This window comes from Scyliorhinus torazame, chromosome 3 (assembly GCF_047496885.1).
Source record: "Scyliorhinus torazame isolate Kashiwa2021f chromosome 3, sScyTor2.1, whole genome shotgun sequence".
NCBI classification, from domain to species: domain Eukaryota; kingdom Metazoa; phylum Chordata; class Chondrichthyes; order Carcharhiniformes; family Scyliorhinidae; genus Scyliorhinus; species Scyliorhinus torazame.
This window is the reverse complement of record NC_092709.1, coordinates 227,563,692-227,575,862: the sequence shown is the minus strand read 5'-3', so window position 1 is coordinate 227,575,862 and position 12,171 is coordinate 227,563,692. Positions and strand designations below refer to the sequence as shown.

Here is a 12,171-nt window from a genome sequence, read left to right as displayed (position 1 = left end):
TTCCAAACCTTGTATCTCTTGGACGGCGTGTTCCGTGCTTTCTCAGGACAACATGATCCACAGTGCCTGCTCAAAGGTTGGCGATTTCGGCCAAAAGCTTTTTTTTGTGTTTCCATATTATTGATACTGCAGATTAACGATTGCAGACCAAATCGGTAAAGCAGTTCCATACTCGCAAAAGTAGGCTATCTTCCGCAGCCGTGATACAAACTCGGTGACGGGCCATCTCCGCCATATTAAACCAATATCTTTGAATGATCACTGACGAGGTTGGGTTAAAAGTGTTGCACCACAAGTGCCACGAGTTGGTTAAATGATTGCGTACCTACCGCCGTTGGGTACGTGAGACTCCAGATCACCCCGAATGAGTGCACTCTGCAGGCCGTCAACAGTATGACCATCTGCTGCTCGTCTCCGCAATGTTATTAGCCTGGAGGAAATAACGTATCCTTTCTGCATATTGGCTCGAGTCTTGAACACCGGCGTCAAATACATCTAACCGCCCAAACAGAGGCATGGCGAATTAAGTAACTCCAACCTGGGTCCAGAAAATCGGGAGGTGACTCAGCTGAGTAGGTCGCAGCACGACAGCAAACCAGTTTACGCCTCGTCGCCAGTTTAATAAGGGCACAGGGAGTCCTCACCAAGTAAAAGAAAGAAACTTTGTTTTATTTACAATACGGTATGCAAATTTCCCACTTTCATTTACAATGCGATATATAAGTTTCCTCATCGATCTCTATCGGGTTCCTCTCTGGTCGGTGTCCTACTGCCCAACCTGTTAAACAGAGGTTATTAGAGATCCCTCGCCCCTAGCATTAGTGGAGTGGATGGAGAAGAAGCTGTCACCACCATCTTAACCCCAATTGATCCTTGGGAGGCATTAGAGTCTGCTGTCGAACTTTGGCCTGATTCTTTTCCGGCTTTGCAGCGATGAGGAAATTCTACTTGATTATTTTACAGATTTTTTCCCGGCAAGTTAAGGACCCATGGCGGCAGGGAAAAGGCTACTAAGGTCTGGTTACTAGCGAGAGCCACCTCGCATCGCACCACAGGAAGTTGAACTTGTGCTTTCTTTAAGTATTCTTGAAGGCAATGGGAAACTACCTCATATGCTCTTTTCCCTAGTCATATTGCTCATTGTTCATTGAAATTGAAAATAGGACTTGCTCTTGGGGAAAAAATGAAGAGGTGTGGAGAAATGAGTAGAGGACCTGCCCTGAGGAAAATCACTACTTATTTACATATACAGCAGCACTTTAAAGTAATTAATTGTGCACAAACACTTTAGGACATTCTAAAAGATATCATAAGTACTATATAAATGCAACTAATTTCCTTTCATCTTGTTTATTTGTTCGCATTGCTTAACAGTGCTCCATACAGTGCACCACTTATACCCTGAAACATTCACCATTCACTTTATCTTGGCAGCCTTGTTCTGATAATTTCTATACAATAAATTGTGCATGCAAATTTGTATAGCCTTGATTGACCAGAGTATTACATTTAAACTAGCTTAATAAAGCATCAAAAAAAGTTATATTCAGCATTTACAGAGCAAAGATATTGGACATTACCGGACATTGTAATGAATTTAAAATGTATATATATTAATGTCTCCAGCTTTTTCATTTCTTACTGTGTTGATATGAACCATCATTTTGGCTCAATTTCACTTTAAAATACAAGAGCTGCTTATGGATTCCTTTGATCTCTGGCCTTTAGAAATCCAGAGAAAAGTAAAGAAATTTGAAACTAGGGGTGATGTTTATGCCCCAGTTTATTTTGAATTTAACATTCAAATGCCTCTTGTGGATGACACACTAGTTCCATTTGAGAAACATTTATTTAATTTCTTCAGCCAGATGAAGCTCACAGTGGCAAAATACAATACAGTACACAAAATAATGTAAGTGCTTTAGAAATGTGAACCAATGCCAGGCTATATTGATTTAGAATATATTGACGTTTTTATGCATACTAACCTAATTGCATTGGCTATTGCTCAAACCACCTTCTTGAGAATAATTGGAAATGAGTGACCATTGCATCCCATGAAAGAATTTTTAAAAGGCCAAATGAAAGTGGTGTTCTGAGAGTTAAAATCCCGATTATGCAGGAATGGTAATAAGGGTTGCGAGTGCTAAAGCTTCTTTCTTTTAATAAACATTTTATTGAGGTATTTATGGTTTTATAACAGTAACAGAAGAAACAGTGTACATACAAATATAAACATCGTGCAAAAGCCGCCTTCCTCTCTCACAGGTCCCAACTTTTCTAGCCTCCTACTCTACACTAAACTGTCTCTCTTTTTCCCCCCCCCCCTCCCCTTCTGCTGACGGATAATTATCCCTAAAGAAGTCGATGAATGGCTGCCACCTCCGGACGAACCCAAACATTGACCCTCTCGGGGAGAACTTAATTTTCTCCAGACAGAGAAAGCTAGCCGTGTCAGTTAGCCAGATGTCTGACTTCTGGGGCTTTGAGTCCCTCCAAGCCAATAATATCTGTCGCCGGGCTACCAGGGAAGCAAAGGCCAGATCGTCTGCCTCTTTCTCCTCCTGGATTTCCGGGTCATCCGACACTCCAGAAATCGCCACCTCTGGACTCTGCGCCACCCTTGTTTTCAATACTTTGGACATGACGTCCGCAAACCCCTGCCAGAATCCCCTAAGTTTCGGGCATGTCCAGAACATGTGGACATGGTTCGCTGGTCCACCCGCACACCTTGCGCACCTGTTTTCCACGCCAAAGAACCTGCTTATCCGGGCCACTGTCATGTGAACCTGGTGAACGACCTTGAACTGCATCGGGCAGATGAACTGGCACATGTTGCGGACGCGTTGACCCTACTCAACGCATCCGCCCAGAGACCGCCCTCTAACTCTCCACCTAACTCCTCTTCCCATTTATGTCTCAGCTCCTCGGTCTGTGTTTCCTCTGACCTATAAGCTCCATATAAATGTCCGAAACCCTCCCTTCTCCCACCCACACTCTGGAAACTACCCTATCCTGTATCCCCCTTGCCTGCGTAGGAAGTCTCGCGCCTGCAGGTACCTAAATTCATTCCCTCCCATCAGTTCAAATTTCACCTCCAGTTCCCTCAAACTGGAAAAGCTCTCTTCAATAAACATATCGCCCATCCTCTCGATCCCTGCTCTCTGCCACCTCCGGAACCCTCCATCTAACCTCCTTGGGGCAAACCAGTGATTATTGCAAATTGGGGACCAGACCGATGCTCCCTCTGCTCCCACATGTCTCCTCCATTGACCCCAGACTCTCAGGGCGCGACCACCATGGGGCTGGTGGAGTAGCGTGCCGGCGGGAATGGCAGAGGCAGAGGCGCCGTTACCAACGCCCCCAAACTAGTGCCCTTACAAGATGCCGCCTCTACTCGCTCCCACACCGACCCCCCCCCCCCCCCCCCCCAACCACTTCCTAATCATGGCTATATTCGCCGCCCAGTAATAATTACTAAAGTTCGGGAGTGCCAGCCCGCCCTCCCCCCGGCTGCGCTCCAATGCCCCCTTTTTAACTCGCGGGGTCTTACCTGCCAATACAAAGCCCGAGATCACCTTGTTAACCCGTTTAAAAAAGGACCGAGGAATAAAGATGGGGAGACACTGAAACACAAACAGGAATCTCGGGAGAACCGTCATTTTCACTGTCTGTACCCTCCCAGCCAGTGACAGCGGGAACACATCCCACCTCCGAAAATCCTCCTTCATTTGGTCTACAAGTCGGGCCAGATTAAGCTTGAGCAGCCGTTCCCATTCCCGCGCCACCTGGATGCCTAGGTACCGAAAGCTTCCCCCACCACTCTAAACGGCAGCTCCCCCAATCGCCTCTCCTGCCCCCTTGCCTGGATCGCGAACATCTCGCTTATCCCCATGTTCAATTTATAACCCGAAAACCGGCCAGAATCCCCATGATTGCTTCCATCCCTTCCAATGGGTCCGACACATAAGAGCAGATCGTCCGCGTATAGCGAGACTCTGTGTTCCAACCCCCCGCCCCCCCCCCCCCCCCCCCACCCCCGGACCAGTCCCTTCCAGCCCTTTGAGGATCTCAACGCAATTGCCAGCGGTTCTATGGCCAGTGCGAACAACAGCGGGGAGAAGGGGCATCCCTCCCTCATTCCCCGGTGCAGCCTAAAATAGCTCGATGTCAGCCTGTTCGTCCGAACACTTGCCATGGGCGCCTGATATAGCAGTCTGACCCAGTCAATGAAGCCCCGCCCAAATCCAAACCGCCCCAGTACCTCCCACAGATAATCCCATTCCACCCGGTCAAATGCCTTCTCTGCTTCCATTGCGACCACTACCTCTACGTCCCTACCCTCTGGGGGCATCATGATAACATTCAATAGCCTTGCATTGGCCGCCAACTGCCTCCCCTTAATAAATCCTATCTGGTCCTCCCCAAATCACGTCCGGGACGCAGTCCTCAATCCTTGAGGACAAGATCTTAGCCAACAATTTGGCGTCTACATTTAGTAGGGAGATCGGTCTTGTCGGACCCGCATAACTCCGGGTCCTTATCCCGCTTCAGGATCAATGAGATAGTGGCCTGTGACATCTTCGGGGGAAACCCCCCTCTCTCCCTTGCCTCATTAAATGTCCTCATCAACAGTGACCCCAGCATCCCAGAGAACATTTTGTAAAACTCCACAGGGTACCCATCTAGTCCCGGGGCTTTACCTGACTGCATGGCCTTCAGAACATCTGCTCTCTTCCAACCCGATCGGGGCCTTCTACCAAGTCTTCATCAACCTTTGGGAAATTCAGACCCCCTAAGAATTGCCTCTTCCCCTCCGGCCCAACTGGGGGTTCCGACTCATACAGCCTGCTGTAGAATTCCTAGTACGCCTTATTGACCCCAGCTGAATCTCCAACCAGGTTCCCATCTCTGTCCCTTACTTTCCCAACCACCCTGGCCGCCTCCCACTTCCTAAGCTGCTGGGCAAGCATTCTTTTGGCCTTCTCTCCATATTCATAGATCGCCCTCGCCTTCCTCAGCTGCTCTACCGCCTTCCCTGTAGTTAACAAGCCGAACTCCACCTGCAGCCTCCGTTGTTCCCTTAGAAGCTCTGCCTCTGGGGTCTCCACATACCACCTGTCGACCTGCAGTATTTCCTTTATCAGTCGATCCGTCTCTGCTCTGTCTGCCTTCTCCCTGTGGGCCCGTATCGAGATCAGCTCCCCTCTAACCACCGCCATCAGGGCATCCCAGACCACTGCAGCCGAAACTTCCCCCGTGTCGTTGACTTCCAGATAGTTCAGGATACATTTCATCAGCCGCCCACGCACCTCATCAGCTAAAAGTCCTACGTCCAGCCTCCAGTGCGGGTGCTGGCTACTCTCCTTGCTCACCTGCAGGTCAACCCAGTGCGGGGATCCGAGATCGCAATCGCTGAGTACTCAGTGTCCACTAACCCCCCGTCAGTAAAGCCCTGTTCAGGATAAAAAAAGTCAATCCAGGAGTACATTTTATGCACGTACGAATAGAAGGAAAACGCCTTCACTCTCGGCCTTCCAAATCTCCATGGGTCCACCCCCACCATCTGCTCCATAAACCCCTTTAGCTCCTTTGCCATTGCTGGCACCCTGCCTGTCCTTGAGCTAGCTCGGTCTAGCCCTGGGTTAATGACTGTGTTGAAGTCCTCCTCCTCCTCCCCCCATAACATGCTTATGCAAATCCAGGTCCAGGATCTTCCCCAACATCCTCCTTATGAACTCCACATGGATCATTCAGTGCAGAAAGAGGCCATTCTACCCATCGAGTCTGCACCGACCCACATTAAGCCCCCACTTCCACCATATCCCCGTAACCCAATAACCCTTCCTAACCTTTTTGGACACTAAGGGCAATTTAGCATGGCCAATCCACCTATCTTGCACGTCTTTGGACTGTGGGAGGAAACCGGAGCACCCGGAGGAAACCCACGCAGACACTGGGAGAATGTGCAGACTCTGCACAGACAGTGACTCAGCAAGGAATCAAACCTGGGACCTTGGCGCTGTGAAGCCACAGTGCTATCCACTTGTGCTACCGTGCTGCCCCACATCATCCCAATTCGGTGCGTACACATTCACGAGTATCACCGCAGCCCCTCCAGCTTTCCACTGACTATTTTGTACTGACCCCCCCCCCCCCCCCACGTCCGCAAGTATTCTTCCCGCTTCGAATGACTCTCTTATTAATCAGGATCGCGGCCCCTCTAGTCTTTAGAGTCCAGCCCCGAGTGGAAAACCTGTCCGATCCATCCCTTCCTTAGTCTGACCTGGTCAGTTATTCTAAGGTGCGTCTCCTGCAACATTGCCACGTCTGCCTTCAGTCCCCCAAATGCGCGAACACGCGTGCCCTCTTAACCGGCCTATTTAGCCCTCTTACATTCCATGTGATCAGCTCTTTCTTGGGCCAGTCTCTAGCCCGTGCCCCACGCATCCGCAGGCCCGCCCCCCCGGCAGCCCCCGACCTCCCTATTGTCCCACAGCAAAAGTCCCTCCCCCGTCAGCAGAACATTCCCCCCCCCCCCCCCCCCCCCCCCCCCCCAGTAACAGCACTATGCACACAGCCCCCTCCAACAAGCATATCATCTGCTCACCCCCCACTGCCCTTCCGTGAGCTAGCCCGCCCAGCTAGCTTGGTGGCCCCCGCCCATGGCGCCAGACATTTTCCCACCTATTGATCCTCCCCCCCACCCCCCCCGCTCGGACACACATATGCAAACGTAAAGAATTCCAACCCAATTGCCCAAAAGAAACACACAGAAAATCAAAAAGAAGATCAAACATCTAACAGTCACACCTCCATCCGCATCAGTGCAAATGCAAATTTTAACTCAAGCAGCTTGTCCGCAGACCCCAACTCAATACAAAAGGCATTACAAGTAACATCCAAAGACAAAACTTTTAAAATGAAATAAAATAAAATAACTGAAGAGAAGAGAAAAAAAAGCAATGAGCACTGCAACAAAGTTCAGTCCAAACACCTCAGTCCACTACCAGCCCTTTCCTTCTCGCGAAGTCCATCACTTCCTCGGGCGACTTGAAGTAGAAATGTTGCTTTTCATGCGTAACCCTAAGATGGGCCAGGTACAGTAGTCCAAACTTTACCTTCTTCTTAAAAAGGGTCGATTTTATCTGGTTGAACCCTGCTCTTCTTCTGGCCACGTCCGCGCTCAGATCCTGATATATACGCAGGACGCTGTTCTCCCATTTGCAGCTCCGTGTCTGCCTGGCCCACCGTAGAATGCACTCCTTATCTAGGTACCTGTGGAATCTCACCACCATTGCGGCTTCCTCGCTAGCGCTTTGTGTGCCCTGTCCACCTCCAAGGGACGGGAGAATGTTCCCTCCCCCAGTAGCTTCTCAAACATAGCCTCTATGTATGCCCCTCCGTCCGTTCCTTCGGATCCCTCCGGGAGACCCACGATTCTCAGGTTCTGCCGGCGGGACCTGTTCTCTAGATCCTCCACCTTCTCCTGGAGCCTTTTCTGTTGGTCTCTCAACATTCCCACCTCCAACCCCACTGCACTTGGTGCTCCTCCTGCTCAGTCAGTGCCTTCTCCACTTTCTGGATCGCCCAATCTTGAGCATCCAGTCTGAGTTCCAATCGCGCAATCAACTCCTTAATCGGGTCCAAGCCGTCCTGTTTCTGCTTGGCGAAGCCCTCCTGTATAAACTGCATCAACTGCCTCCGTCGACCGCTAAGTCGTCAAGCCAGAACTCCGGTCCTCCGCCATGCTTTCTCCCATTGCAGCCTCAGCCCAAGCCTTCTCCGTTCGCCTATTTCTTCCTTTGCGAGCACTCCTGGTCCGCTTCTCCATGCACTGATGTAGGATTCCTCGTCACAGTTGTCTCCAACATCAATTTTCCACTTCAGATCCGACAAAAAATCGGGGAAAAGGTCCAAATTTCCGACCCGAGTGAGAACCACCAAATGTGCGACCTACTCCTTCATAGCCGCCACCGGAAGTCCGAGTGCTAAAGCTTCTTAAAGGGACAGTTGTCCCTTGTGTTTTTCCCTGTTTTTGAATCAAACCTTTTCTGGTGGACCCATCAATGGATTTCTATTGCCTATGTTCAAAGAATGAAGGTGCCCCTTACAACATAGATAATATTTCCTTTCATGACTACTTAATTACACGTTGAACACACCTGTCTACAGACCTTTACTTCATATCTTAAAAAATCTATCCTATCTATATTAAGAAGTGAACTGCTCTTCTTACCACTCTAATGTCTTGGGTTTGAATTATTTTAGTAAAATTGATTATTTCAATTTTTAATTGTTTCCCTGTGCAGCAAAAAACTTAATTGTAGTGTACTTTATTATTCAGGTATTTGACTTGCTGAACAGAAAAACTAAGTTAAGGGTGCTAGAGGATGGAAAGCAACAAGTTCAGGTGGTTGGACTTTCTGAACGTGACGTTAAGTGCACAGAAGATGTCTTGAAACTAATTGAAGCTGGCAATAGTTGCAGGTAGGTCTGTCTTGGAAAGCATTGTTTGTGTGATATATCTGTCTGACATTTCTAAAATTTATTCTGTATTTAACATAAAAGTATTTCTATAATGCCATTATTCTTGCTTTCAAATGGAGACTCTATAATTGTGCTCCAACAAGAAATGCTGCCTATAACCTGGAGGATCTCTCCTAATTTGAAAAATGGTGCAACTTCAGACCAATGTAGAGTATAGGAGGAGGGTGGCGGGGGAAGAAAATGCTCCTTCCACAGTGTGCAACCGACTGTAACTGTCTCTTTATTTGAGTATGATGTCTATTCTGGGTCGTGTGGTTCAGCCTTGGGTGTTCTTGTGACTGAACAGGCCAATTCTTGACCCACAGGTCTTTGGGCACATGGGGTGGTCGTCTCAAATGATGGTGCGATCCATAGTGCAGAGATGCTCCATTTTCTTTCTTTCCCTGTCGCTGCTCCGCCTCATTGTTAAGATGTGACTTAGTGTGATGCATCTTGATGAACAAGTTGGTGCTGTTCTGAACAATTGGTAGCAAGCTCCTCCCAGGCATTCATGTCAATTCTGCTGCAATTCAAGGAAAGCTTCAAAGTGACTTTGTCTTTCCCAGAATATTAGCCATTTGAGTGTTTGGAAAACAGGACCTGGTGAGGAGATGCTTTTCAGCCATTCGGACAGTGTCCAGTCCATCATCCTTAATCTTTCAGGAGATTTTCCTAAATGCTTGTGGAGGTGGCTTCAAGGACATGAACATTTGTTCAACAGTTCTCCCATTGAATCAGGAGGATGCAGCAGAGGCTTTGTTGAGGAATCTCTCCAGCGCTCATGTATTGCTGATAACATTGTCCAGGTATCGTTGCAACCAAGGAATGTGGTAACGTCAAATGCTTTTACACTAGGACATTTGTTGACTTGCGCAGGTCTTCGTTATCAAAACACTAACTGCCGTAGTTTGGAAGGCTGGTGTTGCAACTCCTCTTCAATGGTGTCCTTTTGAGAGAGATAGCTCTGCCAAGGTATGGGAAGTGTTCAATATATTTCAGAATGTCTCCTTCAACATGTATGGGAGGTGAAATATTTGGCTGACCAGGTGGGGGTTGAAATGCATTTAGCCTTGGTATACAGAATTGAAGAGCTCAAGAGCGCCTTGCAAATCGGGTATGGAATGGGCAATGACACTGTAGTCAGCCATGAGCTTTATGCCACATGTCTATGGTGATCTGTTTAGTTTTGGTACGGAGGCAACTGATGAATTTGCCATCGAGACGAATTTAATACTCAAAGCTGAGGGCAGCTGACCTTTTGATGAGGAGTAGCCAGTGCCAGGCGGATTGTCACCATACTATTTACTACCCTACAGGCTTGTTTGATACTGATCCAGATTTTGATGGTGACTGTTTCAGATCTCGTTATGAAGTAATCGCAGGATTGTGCTGAAGTCTCTTGGACATCCAAATTTTGGAGCACGATCTCCAGAACTTTGTGATTTATTGAGACAAATTATTAGATCAGGTCAATGAATGCAATGGTGTTGATCTCTATGTTTTTCATGGATTTTTCTGGCAACAAAGATCACATCAAAGGTTTCTCTGTAAGGTCTAAAAAAACACACTTGTGTCTCTGGGAGGATTTCAGGAAGTAGGTGATTCAGAAGAATGTATGTCAAATATTTCTAGTTTTTCTTCTTGAAAATTGTTAGAATTGTCACATTCCTTGTGGAGGGGTTCTCTTTCCTCCCAAATCTATAGGATTTTGTTTTTATTCTTTTATGAGATGTGGGTGTCGCTGGCTGGTCCAGTATTTTTTGGCCATCCTTAATTTCCTTTGAGCGGAGTGATTATTAAGCCATTTCAGAATACAGTTAAGAGTCAAATGTTGTGTCTGGAGTCACATGTACGCCAGACCAGGTAAGGATGACAGATTCCTTCAGTAAAGGATATTCGTGAACCAGATGGTTTTTTATGACAATCGTGATTGTTTCATGGTTGCCATTACTGAGACTAGCTTTATATTCCAAATTTATTAATTCAATTTAAATTCCATCAGCTGCCCTGGTGGAAATTGAACCTGTGCAGCCCCCCCTCCCCACGCCCTCTCGAGCATTAGCCTGGGTCTCTCGATTACTAGTCCAGTGACATTACCACTACGTCACCGACTTGCCCCCTTCATGGAGTCTTGATGTGGTCAAAAGCCACCAGCTTTCGAAGACCTCCGATGGCATGCAATCACGACTTGCCGATATTGCAGCTCTCATTGATGCTGATTCATCCATGTAGTATACAGGAGGCTGGGGGTAACTTGGAGAGTATCAGCTGCCAATGTGGATTCATAATTGAGGAGTTGCTGAACATGTTTTTTTCTGGCATTGATGGAAGGTATTGTCACACTGAAGAAGAGAAACATCATCCTGTAATTATGTTGCTCTTTTTAGCCTTAGTTTATTAGCTCTGATTATGTCACCTTTGCTCACGAGTCGCCAGGTATCTTTCTGATACCGCCACGTGGTTCAAGCTCGAGTTATGATTAATAATTCAGCACACCGCTTAGTAAAATTGAAATCAACGGTTTATTTATTATGTACAACAAGTAATGCTTACACAATAATCCTACTATCTATACAGAAACCTATCACTATTGGCCAATACTTAACTTTAGGAAAGGCCCACCAGGTCAGGGAAACGAATGGCTTATCGAATCGGATCTGGCCCGCGGGATTCAAAAAGGCTGATACAGGTCGATGGCTAGGAGTCTTTATCGGGTAGCGATCGCTGGAGTCAAACTTACTGTTTCTTTGTTGATGTTCTTGCGAAGGTCTCGAGCAGGAGAAGAAGGGAGAGAGAGAGCGATCTGAACTTGGCCCCTTACTTTATAGGGCCCAGGGGCTTCCCGCCTCTCGGGGCGGCCCTTGACCCTGAGTCCCAAGTGATTGGACTTGTTCCCAATCACTGGGTTCGATACGTCCAATAACGGGGCGATTCCTCGATCGGGGGTGGTCGTTCATCTATCTTTGTTTCGGCCACTGCAGGCGCCGACAGGTCTGGCCCGGCATTCAATTGCTGATATGTTGCAATTGTTCCCGGGATAGCCGATTAAACTGCAGATGTCTGGGTTGATGTGCTGCTAATGGTCTTGAGTATCGATCTGGGCCGACTTCCCCAGAGCCGAATATGCTATTCTGTCTGCAGCTGTCCGTTTGTGTCCTGTTGGCTGCTTTTCCCATCAGCCTTTTCGGTGAGCCATTTTAAATCAGGTTTTGGCCAAATTAATAGGGAATCAGCCATTTTAGGTGGCTACAATTGTCATGCTTAAGAAGAGAAACATCATCCTGTAAACAAAAGTTCATGACACTTCACCTACACCTCAACTATAATCAATATTCCACAGCTGTCAGCACTTATGTCCTGATCTTCAACTCCATTGATGTTAAAGAAATGTTCTATTCTGACCTTGGTGAAGTCCTTACTACCATCCCAGAAGAAGAAAATGTAATCTTTCTGGGAGAATTCAATGCGAGGTTGGCCATGACACCAATGTTTGGAGAGGAATCATTGATGAAAAAAAAACAACACTCCCTTCTGCCAGAAGGATAACTACAAAACCACACAGAAACATCCTGGAGCAAAGCACTGGCATCTCCTGGATTACGTTATTGTTCAGGTCAAAGATCTAAATGTTATCTTTAGCTT

General features: G+C 47.4%; 1 protein-coding gene across 5 annotated transcripts in view; it reads left to right on the top strand.

Moving 5' to 3' along the window:
• kif2a (kinesin family member 2a) overlaps positions 1-12,171 on the top strand; it is a 245,521-nt gene that overhangs the window by 194,293 nt on the left and 39,057 nt on the right. For all 5 annotated transcript variants that reach the window (XM_072496970.1, XM_072496967.1, XM_072496971.1 and 2 more), the window contains one exon: positions 8,348-8,490. In XM_072496970.1, coding sequence (XP_072353071.1) covers positions 8,348-8,490 — 143 coding nt within the window. The remainder of the gene's footprint in view (positions 1-8,347; positions 8,491-12,171) is intronic.